The sequence below is a fragment of the Oreochromis niloticus genome, linkage group LG14, assembly GCF_001858045.2.
Source record: "Oreochromis niloticus isolate F11D_XX linkage group LG14, O_niloticus_UMD_NMBU, whole genome shotgun sequence".
NCBI classification, from domain to species: Eukaryota; Metazoa; Chordata; class Actinopteri; order Cichliformes; family Cichlidae; genus Oreochromis; species Oreochromis niloticus.
In genome coordinates this window covers 27412380-27429530 of record NC_031979.2, presented here as the reverse complement: position 1 = coordinate 27429530, position 17151 = coordinate 27412380, and the positions used below count along the sequence as shown (strand labels likewise).

Below are 17151 nucleotides of genomic sequence, written 5' to 3'. Positions count from 1 at the left end.
GTGAAAGGGCAATGTGGTTTTCAAAAGCCTTCTCATCAACAAAATGCTCCCAAATGCAAGTGGATGAAGTTTCCTTTTTTGACCTCTTCTACATACTCCTAACTCCCTAATTACTTTATATTTTTGTGGAAGTCATTCATTAAGCTCACTGTTTGCTTACTCTGCAACTAGAAAGCCTAGTTTATAATGGGTTCATAGAAATGCGTGTTTAGCTTCACCAGAGTCCTTGCCTGTGCAGTCAGTTGGACAAAATCTTAGCAAAGCAAACAGTTCGCAGGTTGAATACCCTGCGGAGGGCTTACATGTATATATAGCCAATAATATAGGCCACGACACAAGACGATGTGTTGCAATTGGATAATGAGTGGGTGGCTCAGAGGGAGCAAAAGGAGAGAAAGACACTGTAATTACATAAGTTTTCCTTCCCAGTGGGACACGAGATCATAGTGATCTAAACTGCTCTATGCACCCAACCGCTTGTTAACCAAAAACCATCTAACATTTTAATTGTCCCAAAAGAATGGGGTCAAAACTTTGATCTGATCCTTTGATTTTTTTTTTTCTTCCTGCTACCTTTTGGCCATGTTTTCTACTGTCACACTATACCAACAACATGGTTTGTTGATGTTTACTTCCCTGTATGCAGAGTTTTATGATTAACTTTCGTCATGTTTTTAAAACAGAAACCCAACATAATGATCGACACTTATGGGGTGACATTAAAGTTCTCTAGCAGATCTTTAAATGGAGACGTAAGACAGCTTTGTTAAGCTCATAATGCTTATGATGCACAACAATGCTTAACAATATCCCTGCCTTGAACCTTAATCTCGGATTACAATGTCATAGGCCTCTTGCCATTAGGTGTGGCCTTTAAGTCCAGGCTCATTATGGCTTTCCATGCTGTGTTTAAAAGATCATGTCAGCTTTATACGTAAGACAAGAGGCCAATAAGTAAGAGGCAGCGAAACATACTTGTCCTTTAAAAGATGGATAACAGTCATACGCTGTTGAGAAAGAGTTGCGTGGTGATGAAAATCTGATAATTTTGTTTTGGATGATGGTGAGGGATGACAGCTCAGACTGAGCTTTTGTTATAATAAACCATCCTCGCTTTTTAAAATAATAGACAGCATTACAGTTAATAACAGCCAAATTGAGTTTCTCACATTTGAAATCATTTTAAATCTAGTGTATCATCTTGACAAGTCTCTCTCTCACAAACATCACTGAATTCCCCGCCTCATTCAATTAAATCCATTCAATTAAAAAATGCCGTGTGTGGAAAACAGCTGTACTTTGGATGTATTTTATCTTTTTTCCATTGTTATTGAACATCTAATGTGAAGTCCTTGAACAGAAAAGAAACGTCAAAGGATGTGTTTGTATTATTTATTTATTTTTATATAAATTGACATGTACAAAAGTCTTGAAACTGAAGAGAATATTAAACTATATGCGGTTATTACTAAATACCACTTCATTTCAATTCATTTACAATTAATATTGCTGTAAGACAAACTATACTGTACATTTCAAATGTGTTTACAGTACAATAAGTCATCCTTTTTGTACACGTTACATACAGGTTTTGCTTTAATGAGACAGAAAGTTTAATATCCAAATCAAATATATGCCTTAAAGAACTCAGTTTGAATGTAAAAAGCGCAAAAAGGGAAATCTTTATTCATAGCCAGTTTGAAAGTCTGATTCAGCACATACAGTATTAGCTCTGAACTGATTAATACCAAGTTCACCAACCTAGCCATTACCTTTTGTTACCTAAAATCTCTTAAGAAATGTTCACTTGCAAAGTCTTCTGTATGGCAAAGGAGTGATTGAGAAAATATTGCAGTTTATATATTTTTTAAGTTGCCCAAAATACAACCAAAAAAGCATTCAATATTTAAAACTGTATTTTTTGGACTATAAGGCGCACTCAAAATCCTTTAATTTTCTCAAAAATCGACAGTGTCCCTTATAATCGGTGTGGCTTATGTATTAATTCTGGTTGTGCTTACTGACCTGAAACCGATTTTATGTGGTACACGGCGCTTAAAAATCTGTCAAAATATTTTAGTACGACTTGAACGTACTACTTGATGGATTGTCTGAGCATTACGGCTACCGTAGTCAGGAGCCTGGCGGAGTGATACGTACTGTGCTTCCAAGTAATATTGTTGTGTGTAAAAGGACCCAAAAATGGCACCTGTTAAGAGACATGCTTACAAAGCGGATTTCAAACTCAAGGCTATCAGTCACGTTTTGTTTAATGCGCCTTATAATCCTGTGCACCTTATGTATGAAAATAGACCCATTTATTGATATTGCGCCTTATAATCCGCTCCTTAAATGTCCGAAAATAGAGTATTTTATTTATGAAAATACATATTTTGACCCAAAAATGTATCAGTAGTAAAAGTAATAATTAAGCAGCTGAATTGCTCTTGTCAGTGTCATATTATATGGAAAGTTAACGGATAATTACTGCTAATGTATTAACAAGTAAAGTTTTTTTCTATCACTTCAATGCGGGACTAATAGTATTAAACTTTATATTCATTATCAAGGTATCAATGCATAATATTTTACAAAACCACAGATTTCTTTCAGTGTAAAATCTGAAAGGTAACCAGTTACTGGAGCTGTCCGACAAATGTGAATGTGAAAATAGCTTTCTCTTAAATATTGTAAAGTAAAGCAGAAGTGGCATAGAAGGAAAATTAAATAAAAAAGAAATACGTCAAATTTTTTCAACTTACATCACCAAGATATACAATATGGCTTATTGCTATAAACACATGGGTACATGTTAAATAACTTTGACTATATGAATGGCTCCTTTTCCTCTAATTTTCTTTGATAAAAGGAAAATAAGATGTCATTTGGTTCACTTAAGGATATAAGGAGCGTACATTTACAGACACTATAGTGTCAGTTATTCCATTGTACTGAATAACAGAAATGTGTATTATAAGAGATTCAAATAGTGTAATAGGTCTATATAAGAGATCTAAACTTCTTTGAAGTTTAACATCATTATGATATACATTTTATAAATATTTTCATGTAATTGAACCATTTTTCTCCCTAATGTTATAGATCACCACTTTTTTTCACTCAAGTGTCAATCAAAACGAGCCTCATGAGACTTGTGTCCTAACTCCAATTGGACACATGCATCTCACTGCGTGGTCCAGTACCATCCCTCTGTCCACAGGTCTTAGTCTGGCACCTGTGGGTAGGCTTGTGCATGGATCCTCTCTGACTGCAGAGCCAGTCTCATACCCCAGTGGCATTGGCCCAGGCAGGGACAGAGTCTAGGTGAAACATTGCTTTACCCCAGCTGTTAATGGCCAGTGTAATGCAAAGAATGCCAATGATGTTCATGACGAATCCTGTCCTGGCCTGGTGGAGAAGAAAAGAATGCAGTCATTTCAAGACGTAGTTTAATGTTAACATCTGTATTTGTTGCTGAAAGTTGAATGAGAAGATCATTATCCCTAAAGTCCTGAAGTATTTGAGGAAGACCCACAGTATGTAGATTGGAATATTTCTTTAAATGTACTGTAATGTTAACTCTCAGATTTTCTTAAGTGTATGTTTTAACCCATGGAAGTGTTTTGGATGTGCACACTCTTTTTGTATTCTACCACTTTAATATTTATGTAACAAATCCACATCAATAATTTGATTGGAAGGTGTTAAACTTGCTTAACATTCCTGGAAAGTCAATGGCAGGGGACCTTGAGACACAAATTCTACATAACAAAGTCATTTGATTTGAAATCGTATCAGCTTGCACAGAAAATGTGCTTAATCTGACTGATTAAAATGCCTTATAACCATACAAGGATGTGACAGAAAACAGCAGATATTTTAAATAGATTGCAGATTACGCTGGCTACTTAGAGTGACTCATCATCTGCTACAACTTTCCAGTGGTAACATTTACTATTGTAAAACACTGGAAAACATATTGCTTCACTTCTGCAGCCTGAACACAACTAAAGAATACCCTTAATATCAGCTATCGTCAAAACGTGACTGTCACTTAAGAGATTCTGGTCACAACTGCAAGTTTTTATGAATGTAAATTCTGCAGACCAAGCAGTTCAACTTTGGTCCCAGAGTCACAGCACTGCAACATATAATTTACACAATAAACATACCAAAACCAACGTCGTACTTACCATGTCAGCAACCTTAAGGTATCCATAAGAGAAGACTATGGCATTGGGAGGAGTTGCGACTGGCAGCATGAAGGCAAATGAGGCACTTAGGGTACAAGGAACCATGACGTACAGCGGGTTGATTCCAATGGACTGAGACTGCAATAATCACACACAAGGTTTCAGCAGTCTGACTCATGGATGAATACAGCCTTGATCACAACATCCTCCACTACTCTTTCTGGCTATTTTTCTGCAACCTTAATCACCAACTCATAACTCAGAATGAATTGTATGCAATTCTGTGTGCAGGGAAAACTCTCATTAGGTGTGTGTAATTAAGATGTAATTCCTGCTGGCTCTGTGCTGAGTCATGATATTTAAAATAGAAACGTACAACATATGTGGAGATAATGGCAGACTTTAAAGTTGCAAAAGACATTACTCAGTGGAATTTGCTTCTGAATTACATATCCTGCAGCACACTAGCTTACAAGTGCACAGTAATTTCTGGTTCTCAAAATAAACAAAGGGTGAAAAGACCTAAACTTTATATTTAGTCTTCGTTAAACTCCAGCTGTATATCAGGTCACCAGGATGACAATATTTTGTCTTGTCACAGGGTTTCCGTCTAAATCAAATGCTAAAGAGTTTCTTGACAGGATGACACACAAAGTGACATGCCACAAGCCACCGTTGCCACAAAGTGTTCTCACCATAACTTTAGCTGTTTGTGTGAATCTGACTAAAGTACCTATTCTCCCTTTCTTCACTTTCTGTTTGTATTTTCAAGGGCTAAACAGAGACGGGATGATCATCCTTGTGCATCTATTTGGCTTTTCCCTCAAGATATCAATAAATGTGAAAACCACTACTTGCGTTTCAGACCTCATTTTGGCATTCTCTCCAGTGCTCAGCTAGTGGGCACAGAAATGCTATTCTTCAGAAGAAGTAGCAGCGGGGAGGGCACTGTTACAAGGCACTGGACTGGATTGCTGTTTGGCAGGTTATTAATGGGAGAAGGGGCCCACAGAAGGGGGCCAAACATATTCAGCCTGAATGACCAACAAGATGGGTAACCAAACCAAAACGTGGGAAAATGGGCCAGCTCTCACTGGCAGTAGTTTCATTGCTGAACTCCAGCTGGGGGGAAAAATTTACGCTAGGAAGCACTTAACCTAACTGAGCTATTGCACCCAAACAGTATTTTCTGTCCTCTCCCACACCACCTATATTTCACTTGCTCTATACTACTTCACTTCCTTACCATCGAGGCTAAGACGGGTAGGAAGAGCGTTGCAGTGGCTACATTACTGGTGCATTCTGTGAAGGTGGCAATCAGCAGGCATATGACAATGGCAATTGCCCAGGGAGGGATGCTTTGCAGAGGAGCCATCTGATCTCCCATCCACTTTGATAGTCCAGACACCTAAAGAGACAACAAAACAAAGTGCATATTTACTTTGAGGAGACTGCGATTCAGGTTTGGTCACAATATATTGCATCTGCTACAATGTAACTATATTTGCAGAAAACCAAAAACATCTGAATCCACAGATTTCAGAATCAGACTCAGAATACTTTATTGATCCCTAGAGGAAATTATCATTTGTCTTGCGTAAAGCTTTAAAACTGCATTAGGAGATTAAATAAAAAAAATGATGGTGATGCCACTGAAAACAGACTAAATAGCTGGCAGATCTGATAAACATGCCTCCAAAATAAACAAGTAGAATCAGAATCTCAAGACACTGAATGGCTATTGTGAGGTTCTACATTTCTTGAAAGACTGTTATTGTCCCCATAACCATTGCATCTAACAACTGCCTTTGTAACTTACTTCACTGCCCTTAGCCAGAGCAAACCCTCCTCCAAGAAGAAGCACAATACCCCAAGGTAATTTCTTTTGGGCAGCTTTCCAGGTGAGGAGACGAGGTGTTGGGCCAGCAGTTTGATGAGGTGCTACAGATCAAAGGAACGAATCATCAAAGTTTAATTACAGCATAGCCTACTATTCTCAAACTTATAAGAATGGGAAACACAACATTCTTCAGAAATGATGGCTCACCCATGTCAAAACTATGAGTCCTAAAAGAACACAAGCGCGGAGGTTTGGAGGGCAGAACAAAGAGAAGGACTGCGACAAAGACTGCCACCGTGGCATCTGATACATACCTGAAGGATGGAGTGATAGCAAAAATCAAGTAATATCACAATTTTATAAACTAAATTTCTGAAGGAATAAACATTAGGTGTTGAATTATATGTCTTTTTATAGAAAATATGTATACAAACTCTGCTTGGGAGTTGAAGATATCTGTTGCCCAGCCACTGACAAAGCCTGGATCCCTTGTGAACCACAGCAACACGAGCAAAATGAAGAGACACAGGACGCTTATCTCTCCAAAGGACATCGGCCCCAGCAGGCGATGCTGTTCACGGATCACATTATATGCAGCAATGTCCTTCTCTGTCTTCACAGCCCCACAGCCCCATGTCTTCTTAAAGCTGGGGGATCACATGGGAAGAAAAGTCTTTGTGTCACTTCTACACTCACTCACAGTCTTAGTGCGGTAAAAGGTTTCTTGATGTTGATTCAAGTCTCTGACACTTATAATCAGGCTTTATGCATTATCAAACTCACTTGAATCCCATGAAGACAAACTGCAGCCAAAGCCATGCCAGTGTGAGCATGATGATCATGTTGGGGAAGGCAAAACCGAACCAGGACGCAAAGTTAATAATGTCCCCGTTTTCAGGAAACAATCTAATACAAAAGAAAAAACAAATGAGAGGAATATATTAATACACATGATTTGAAATATTGGCAATACTAATAACTGATAAGGGGACACTCACTGGCTCATCTGGCCCATGAGCACCAGGTTGGGACCAGTTCCTGTCAGTGTGGCTGTTCCTCCGATGCTGGCAGCATAACAAACACACAGGGTCATGCCTTTACACATTCTCCGCCGTTCTGCTGCCTCCTTATGCCTGACAGCCTCAGCCGTGGCATCTAAGAAAGTCACTACTACTGGGCCTTTAAACAAAGAGAAAGAAATGAAAAGGGACTACTAGCAGCTTGATAGAAGTCTTTGACGCTGTTGATTTTTATTGATTTTTTGTCCTAGCCAAACATAAAGAAGTTACAAAAGGCTCACCTTGTCCCTCATTCTGTTTCTCTGTTTGTGAATCAGCTTTATTGTCAGTCTCTGATGTTTGGACCTGCTCATCCGAGCTGAAAATTTGAGGCATTTCTGCCTCACTGGTGTTTAGCTGTTCCAGCACTGCTTGCACAATTGGCACCATCATAGCTGTGGTAGCGGTATTACTGATCCACATGGATAAGAACGCTGTTACACCCATGAAGCCCATCATCAGTCTGCCAAGAAGATATAGAAAATTAATCAGAAAGGTGCTCTTAGTGCTCTTGGGACAGAACATGAAGTATGTTAGACTTTTATGATGGGAGTGAAAGGATTATTTTCTTAATCTACATCGTATCTGTGCTTTTGATGTCATAACAGATCTGAAAGGTAATTAACCACTCACAGTGCTGGACGCACACCAACAATGAGCAGCACCCTCAAAGCTATGCGCTTGTGCAGATTCCAGTGCTCCACGGCTACAGCAACCATGAGTCCTCCAACAAACAACATGTTTGTGTCCTTTAGGTACTGCATACACACCTGAGACAAAAGAGTCACACTGCATTAGATGTATGCACACATAAATAAGCTTATACAATGTGACATATTTTTCTTACTTACATCTTTGGACTCCATGATGCCAAACAAAGGGAAAAGGAGAGCTGGAAGCAAAGCGGTTACAGCCAGAGGTAGAACCTCTGTGCACCAGTACACTGCCATCAGGATTATCACATAACCACATTCTGCCACCTGCATTAAGAAAAAAAGTACAACATACAAACAACTCAGAATCAGAAAGAGTTTATTTATCCCCAAGGGCAGTAGCGGTTTTAGATATGGGCGACACGGGCGGTTGCCCGGGGCGGCATCGTGGTGGGGGGCGGCATCACGGGCATCGGCAAAAAAAAAAAATTGCTCGTACTCATGCTGCCCCGACATCAGCCAGCACATATTGGGAATGACGTAGGCACCGATCGGTTTTCTATCGCCCATTTGCTGGGAGTAAGGGCGCCCTCCGTTTGCGAGGTGCGCCTGCTGCTTGCGGCACAGGGAGCACAGGGCGGGGCGGCGGGGGATTCTCTGGCTGGCTGGAGCAGCATCTAATAACCAACTCGCAAAATAAAACAAAATAAAAACAAACCAACAACACGAAAACACCAGACATTATGACAGTGGCGGTCCTAGCCTGTTTGGCGCCCTGGGCGAACACTCCCTCTGGCGCGCCCCCCCCACACACACACGCGCGCACACGCACACGCACACACACATTCACACACATATGAAGAGAGAGAGAGTATGCATAGTATGCAAACGGCTACCAAACAGCCATCATAATTCGTCATACAATGAGAACAGGACAAATCAACAATTGACACTGACTAATTAATATTATATTATTGTATATATTGTTTGGAGTTTAGTCTCTTACTATTTTTACCATTTCTTCTTGGAGGAACTGTAATCCACATAATCTCCTTAGGGATTAAGAAGGTATTCTGATTCTTAATGTTTTAGGATACATGACCTGCCATTATCCAGTGACACATCTGCTTACCTGTGTTTTTTGCTCGTTTCTCCTTGTAGGAGCCATAATTAAATGTATTGAATTTTAATGATCACTGGGTTTTCATTTGTTTGGTTGCTATGGTGATGTGTAACGGGAGTCACGTGGGTGGTAGTGGCGACATTAAGAGGGAGTTGTCAGTCTGTCATTCACTGGTTTGATTTTGACAGAGCAGGGCTGGGTAGCCGTAGTTTTTGTTGACCGCAGCACAACGAGTTTCCCCTTCTTGCATTAGAGCCTGTGATGTTTTAAGAGTTTGAATCGCGAGCCGATCACATTGCTCTGTAAACTTTTCAAGCACTTTAATAAACAAGCAAGCAATTCCACCTCTCGCATTATTGCGTAAAGTTGACAGCGCATCAGGCAAATAGGCAGGCTCAGTCCCCGGCCTACACTCCTCCTCTTCTTTCCCAGTGTTCCAAGTTCCGAAAGAGAAATGCTGTATTTACCTGATTTCTGTGTTGTATGGGTTCTCTCCACAAGGTGGCATGATGTGTGTATTTTTATAGACAAATCCTTCACTTTCGAGTGTCCTGAGTGTTCGCCCAGGGCGCCAAACAGGCTAGGACCGCCACTGCCCAAGGGGCAATTAACATACAACAGAGCAGCATCATGACGTTGAAGACAAGGACAGGGCATAAACAGGCAATAAGAGTGAGATAATAAATACACATAATATACAGTATATACACAAATTACACAGTTGAATTAAAGTGACTGACTGCACCAAACAAAGGCATTGCTTTCAGTCTGTGCCAGCAACTTATCTAGGAAAGTCTGACTTCAGTCCATAAACAGCTAAGATCAATAATTATTAAGCAATTTTGATGAGACGTTATGATAGTTCAAAGGGTGAAGATAAGTTGTTCTGTAGTGTCTCAACGCCAGGTTCTTCATCTGTCAGGATCATACAAGTGAGATCTAGACAAAACTTGGATCTCACTTAATTTAGAATTGTTTCATTTCGGTTACATATCAGCTGCTTGAAAACCGATTTTTCTTTTCATGCGTCACATTTAAACCTATGCCAATGATAACATGCTTGCACCGTGTGATTTTTTTGTCTCTATGACCCACGTAGAAGTAACAACGTCTAAAGAGCCCTTTTTACCCTGTGGTCCCACGTTTATCCTTCATGCTACCAAAAAGAAGTTAAAGTAACAGAACCGGAGAGCGCAGCAGCCAACACTGGACAGCTCTCACGCGCTCCAAGCGCTGTGCACTTGAGCGCGCATCAACAGGTGCAAAAGACCAAGTGCAAATTAAAACGCGTGAAAGGGAAAATCTGACTTAATTTTAGTTCATTCAAGTTCTTTTTAAAGTAAGTAACATCTCTTTCATTAAAATTACTTTATTCTTTCATCCTGTCTTAGATTATGTTTAGTTTTAAGCCAAACGCAGATTAATTACATACCTGTGTCCCGATCACTAACGGCAGTGGAAGAAGAAGTAACGGAGTTAAAAAGAGGATCAGTTCATTCTTTACAGAGAAAAGACATTTCAAGAATGCCATCTTGAAAGGAAAAAGGAGAAAAGCAGACTTCGCACCGTGGAAGGCACTTTTGAGGCGAAGAAGAGAGAAGAAGGAGGGGGGGGGAGTCCCACGCAAATAAAAGAGAGAGAGAAACATAATGAGGAGAGAGAGAGAAGGGAATAGAGAGACGGGGGCGTGAAACGCCGAAACCAAAGAACTGATCATTAAAAGTGAAAAAGTTATAATAGTATAATAAATAGTAATAAAGTTAGGAGACTTACTGTAGAAAATAGCGAAATCACGAGTCCACGACAAAGTCCAGGAGACCTGCATTTCATTTTTGGAAATGATCCGATTCATTTTATTTATTTCTTTACCTTTTAAATTCCCAAAGGCGATTATCATGTGTGGTAAGCACACGTCTATCACCTCTCTTAGAGGGGGGGGGGGGGGTCAATGCGGTTGGCAGACTTCAGTGTTGCTGTTGCTTAGGCAAGAGACACAACTTAAAAAATAAAGCAACCAAGGATTTTACTTTTCAAGCCAGGCTTTCTTGGAATTCTATAAACGTAGGGGAGACCGGGGATAGTTGTAACGTGGGTCAGTTGTAACACTTCCAATTTCTCCAATCAGGGCTAAGTTTCAAATGATGTGATTCATCCTGTGCATGCCCAATTCAGTTCTGCTATCACATGTGAAAAATCAGCACATTTTGTCAAACACAGACAATTTAACACGAAAAAAAGTAATTTGTATGCCAAAAAGTAAGTTTTTCTACTTTATTTCAATTTCTAATAGCATTATCTGCTTTGCAGTTAAACTCATCAAACTTAAATTATGTTATTTGTATGTCTATGGGGATATATTCTGTGTAGGTCTTTAGTGCTAATGTTTTAGCCGTTGGCTGTAATCTTAGCTAGTTCATGGCTATAGGAGTCTGGGTCAGTTGTAACAGCAACAGTCTGGGTTAGTTGTAACAATAATGCAGATGTTACAACTTACCACACTATTACTTTAACTTATATTAAACAAGTTGGGGCAACGACATCAGCAGAGAGAGGTTCACTGGTCGGCTTTGTATATGCGGTTAATGCCATTGGCAACACAATTCCTCCAATGTTTGAGTTCCCACACATATGTTATGCAGACCACTGTGTCAGAGATGGACCAGTAGGAATTATTGGTAGTGGAAATAAATCAGGATGGATGCAAGAAACAGATTTCCTCATCTTTCTGAAGCACTTTGCAAACCACACCAAGGTAAGCCATGATAAAAAGTACTGGAATTGCAATGCTGGTGTACAACTACATTTTTTCAGTTCATTGTTATGTTCAAAAGTTGGTGCAAGAGTTGTAGGTTATAATGCCCACTGAGCCAATGAGGCCAAACTCAAGGAAGACCAACCAAAATTAATGAAATATTCAGTTGCATAAAATTCCATAATTTGTCTTTTTAGGGGGTTGGAATATGTTCAAAAGCTAGATTTCTGCATTCTGTCACACAAGTGCATTCATGTGTTGAATAAAAAAGATTACATGTTAATGTTTTGTCAGTACCCTTATTTCATTGTGTTACATTCCACCCCAGGATATGTTACAACTAACCCAGACTATGGGGTTAATTGTAACATTTCACTCTTTGTGTTTGAGACCATACCATCCAATGGATAATTGTGCTGCAGAGAAAATAGTTGCACTATTTAATAGCAGAGACATGTAAATACTTTGCATTACATTTTGAATCCACTACCTTAAAAGAGCTCCAATTTACAGACAGAAATGTCAAAAATGTTACAACTATCCCCGGTCTCCCCTATCTAAGTTTTACTTTTCAAAATGCTAAAAGTAAAATTTCTCAGTCACTGTCTAATAAAAGGGGTTTAGAGTTAGTTTTACAAAGGTCAAACAGACGGAAAAAATAAATCCTTAATGGTGGCAGCAATCGGCCCAAAATCCCCATTCATTTTTCTTTAAGACAGCACAATAATCATTTCACCAAAAACATCACAGAAGCTTTGACTGAACTGAATTCCTTTTTCATTTTACTTTTCCTAAACAAATAATATCCACTGTCATACAATTTTATTTTCTCAGCCTCCAGAAACCAATGTAACCCACCCAGTGAGTTTATTAAACATTAGTCACATTATTTCAAATGATAAATGTTTAATTACCTATGATCACCACTTATGGAAAAAGTGTAGTGGAGGAGCTGGATCATGATTGTTTTACAAAATACAGAAGTGAAAATAGTACAAATAAGTACAAACAGTTTACTCCAGGGCTACTGTAATACATTGAAATGTGATGCACAATATGCCTCATTATGCCTCCCTTTTAATGTACTGTAAGCTTGGGATATTTGTAGTCAGTACCATAAACCCAAGCCAACACTGTTTTAAAACATCAAACACATTCTGCATGGAAGTTAAATAAAACTAAGAGCAGAAGTAAGAGAAGAACATAAAATGCTGAGCCAAGGAATGTCATGTTTTTTGGCAGCATCTTTTCTTTGAAAGTGCTAACAGTAATTATCCTACATTGGTGGTATGCTAGGATGAGAGAAGCTTTTAATTTGTGTCCCTGTAATTGTGAGTCTCCAACCATGTGTAGTGGCATTTTTACCAATTTTAAAGGCATACAAATATATACTATAATGTGGACGGCCAATTCCCTTAATTCTGCTGCTTTACTTCCATACATTAAAATATATATATATATATATGTGTGTGTGTGTGCCTGTGTGTGTGTGTATATACACTGATTAAAATGTGTTTTGTCCAGAGTGTTAACATGAGTGCCGTCTTATATATTGACAAAAGGATTCATACAGCAATAAAACAACGTTGATCATTGCACAGTGAGAGCCATATTCCTCAAATGTGCTGTGTTTAGTGAATTGCAGCCATAAAATTTGCAGCTGTGACCTTTGTAGTAGTCTCTATCTCAGATTTATGCAAGTTCTATTTATTTACAATATCAGAGAAAGAATTTGAATATATACATGGAAACACAAAAAAATTACAATCACCTCCCCCCAATTACATTACATCTATGACATGCAGCGTACTTCAGTTGATTTCATATAGTCATATGAATATAGTCATATAGTCATTAATTTAGTGGGGATAAAATTAACTGACTCTAAGCAGATTTAATGTTTTTGGTGTTGTACCTACAAACAAAAAAGTGACCATTATTGGATGCCAGCCATCAGTTATAATGACAGGAGCACATTGCAAATAACAATGGCAGGCAAATATCCGAATGCAGGTATTTTCTTGGGATATTATAAACATAGCAGACACTCAAGCAAATCGGAAGAATTTCACTTGTGCAGATTGCAAAGTCTGCACAAGGGAAGGATTTGTCTATAAAAATACACACATCATGCCACCTTGTGGAGAGAACCCATACAACACAGAAATCAGGTAAATACAGCATTTCTCTTTGGGAACTTGGAACACTGGGAAATTGGGAAGTAGCCTATCATGTGATGCGGCCTTAAGAAGGTGATCAGGTGATTTCCTGGGTCCTTAAAGGTCAGAAAAAAATGAAGAAAGACCTGGAAATTGTGGCTAGATTTCATCCATATTATTTAGACAGTAATAGTAGAGCTAGTGTCTCTGTAATACGAGGGATTTGTTGTTGCATAAAGAACCACGATGTGCCAAGAGGACTGGCTAAATTTCGGCCATTCTTTACCTTTAATATATTACCCTAAATGTGTTACATCAAAAGTAGGTTGTCAATAAGTCTTCTGTAAAAAAGTAACCACAAACCTTACTTCTGCGGTTTATGGCAGAATAAATAAAGTGCTGAAGAACAAATATACGTGCAGTACAGATGAAGCGCTGCCGTCACAGCTGCAGGGAGCAAGCATTAGTAGCAATCACATGAGAGGGGGCTGGTGTTATGTGAGGTATTGCTTCTAAAACATGGCTCAAAACAGCTCAGAGCAAAACACAATCGGCTGACTGACTGTCGTCTGGCCGCTGACACTCATCTCTAAACGCCAGAAAATGAAGCAAACACATGTCATCATGCAGGATGTCCAAGTGTTATGAAGTTAATGTCGGACAAACTCATCATGCATGGAACCGGGGTGCAAGTGGTGAGAGGTGAGCTATACGTTGGTGGCAATTGGTCTGCTATTGCATTATTATAATAGTTATAATTTAACGAGGTAGTTGCTTTCGTTTAACTTTGTGCAAGAAATATTAGCAACTGACTGCATGGTTGTGTTTTGCTTCCATCAGTTATGCATCTTAAGGTTAGTCCCTTTGTTAAGCTAACTGTTAGCTAGCGATAACTTTCAACGTTAATTCCCTAATGGTCATTTCTTCACCTTACTGACGGTTTATATTCACTTTGTCTGTTCAGTTATTTACTATGTTAAAAAGGTTGCCATAATGTAAATACAGTTACGTTACGTTACGTTAACGGAGCTCAAATTTTATGTGAGAGATAGGAAGAATCAAAGCAGTAGTGTCTTTAAAGTGGTTGCTCATCTAACTGTCAATCAATCAATCAATCAATCTTTTTTGACAGACTTTATGTCCATAGTTAAAATAAAACAAAACAAAACCAAAACACAGCAAATAAACCTTAATGACAAAAATATAAAATATTTTTAAAGATATAAAACCACAATATACATAAAATACACAATTACTTAAAAGAAATCAATAAATACACAAACACTTCAGTCAGTGCTTACTCAGAATGGATGAGTAACTGGAAGTGTTAAAGTGCTTTAAAAGTCCAAACACAGACAACTACAAACATCTGACTGGCACCGCCCCCTTTAGGTATCCTACAATGGATTCTAATTGAAGCATTATATGCAACATGCAGCTACATTGCTTATTAGATGACCACACGGGGGCAGTATATAATGGTGTGTTAAACAAAGCCACTTTAACTGGCACTGAACAGAAGCTGAATTTGCATGCAGTAGTATTTGCCTGCACATAGAGCTTACAGTGTTGTCTATATATGTCATCATCATTCATTTGATCAGTAATAAAGTGGCCGAGGTATTTAAACTTTTTATGAACCTCAGGAGTATTGTCGGACAGTTTAAACACAGGGAAATCTAGCTGTTTGTACTAGCTGAAATTTAGCATTGTACTTTATATCATATAGCACACTCACACACAGCAATTATGCAGCATCTTTTCTTACATGTTTCTCCTGTCATTTCAGCAACAAAAAAAGTTCCAGAGGTATGGAAAAAATAAATTATTGCTCCAGTTGCAAAGACTACAAAACCCACATCACATCTTTAGTGATGAAGTCCTTTGAAAAGCTTATCAGGAAGAAGATTATGCAGCAGGAAGTAAAGCTTATTGATCCCCTGCGATTTGCATACAGGCCTTGTAGGGGTGCTGATGATGCTGTGGGCACTTTATTAAATTTCCTGTGTCGCCATCTGGATGGAGCCAAAGCTTGACTCCTATTAATTGACTTTTCTTCAGCTTTTACTAATATCCAGCCAGATCTCTTAGCTGATAAGCTTCTTAACCAGTTTAAACTTGATTTGGATTTGGAGTTGGATTTTAGACTTTTAACTGGCAGATCTGTGTGTGAAAATAAACAGCTATTTTTCCAATCAGCTGAATTCTGGTTCACCACAAGGATGTTGTCTCTCTCCCCTGCTACATATTTTATACACTAATGTAGTACACAGGCTAACAGTCATTTCATTAAATATGCAGATTACACAGTCAATGTAAGCCTCCATCATGGTGTAGAGTATTCCCATGGGCCTGTTGTGGATGGGTTTGCTTCTTGGTGTGATCAGTCATTCTTAAAGATCAACACCTTGAAAACTAAGGGCATGGTAATTGACTTCAGGAAGCCATACCCCCATCCTGGGCACAGTTCTGCAGCACTATATACATATGAACAGTATTAACAGAGAAAAAATATATAAAATGTACAAATATACAAACCGGTGTTAAAAAAAAAAAAAGTAAATATGTAATAAATAGTGTTATGTATAATATACAGTTGGGTTATTGCACATAGAATATGGTATTGCACAGTGATGGTTCATAGAGGGAAATGGGAAGGGGGGGGGGGGGGGGCTGTGTATGGTGGTTTCAGGGCGGTGCATGTGTGAGTTAAGGGTGGTTATGGCCTTTGGGAAGAAACTGGTTTTGAGTCTGTGGGTTTTTCTGCTGATGCACCTGTAAGCGCTACAGTTGATGATGCAAACATCATCAACTGTCCTTGATGATGTTTGCAGCTCTGCTGAGGCAGCGGAAGGTATAAATGTCCATCAGGGAGGGGAGAGGGCAGCCGATGATCTTTTGTGCTGTCTTGACTACACTCTGAAGCCTCGCTCTATCCACATTAGTGCAGCTGCCGTACCATACTGTGATGCAGTATGTTAGCAGGCTCTCAATGGACGAGTGGTAGAAGGTCAGCAGCAGGTTGGAGTTCAGCTTGTAAGTAAGTGCAGCCGCTGTTGGGCCTTCTTGATGACTGCTGAGATGTTGTCTGTCCAGGAGATGTCAGCAGAGATGAGGACACCAAGGAGCCAGAAGGTGTGGACCCTCTCCACATGCTCCCCGTTGATGTAAAGGGGGGCTAAGTCAGTGCTGTGCCTCTTGACGTCGACAATGACCTCTTTGGGTTTCTTCAGTGCCAGGTTGTTTTCTGAGCACCATGCTGCCAACTTCAGGACTTCCTCGTCTTCCTCAACTGCCTCGTCCGACTACCGGTAGTCCGACTACCGAGGTGTCATCAGCAAACTTGATGATGAGATTGTTGTTGTGGGTCGAA

At 39.2% G+C, this 17151-nt stretch overlaps 1 protein-coding gene across 1 annotated transcript; it reads right to left on the bottom strand.

Moving 5' to 3' along the window:
* Positions 1–1380: 1380 nt before the first annotated feature.
* LOC109194660 (solute carrier family 13 member 5) lies at positions 1381–10457 on the bottom strand. The gene is made up of 12 exons (XM_019345420.2): positions 10300–10457; positions 7943–8071; positions 7725–7861; positions 7334–7554; positions 7032–7212; positions 6817–6939; positions 6468–6680; positions 6241–6347; positions 6013–6134; positions 5440–5601; positions 4194–4331; positions 1381–3408 (listed from the first exon to the last, which is right to left on the bottom strand). The coding sequence occupies exons 1-12, from the start codon at positions 10396–10398 to the stop codon at positions 3283–3285; spliced, it is 1758 nt and encodes a 585-aa protein (XP_019200965.1). The 5' UTR covers positions 10399–10457; the 3' UTR covers positions 1381–3282.
* Between the last annotated feature and the right edge of the window lie 6694 nt (positions 10458–17151).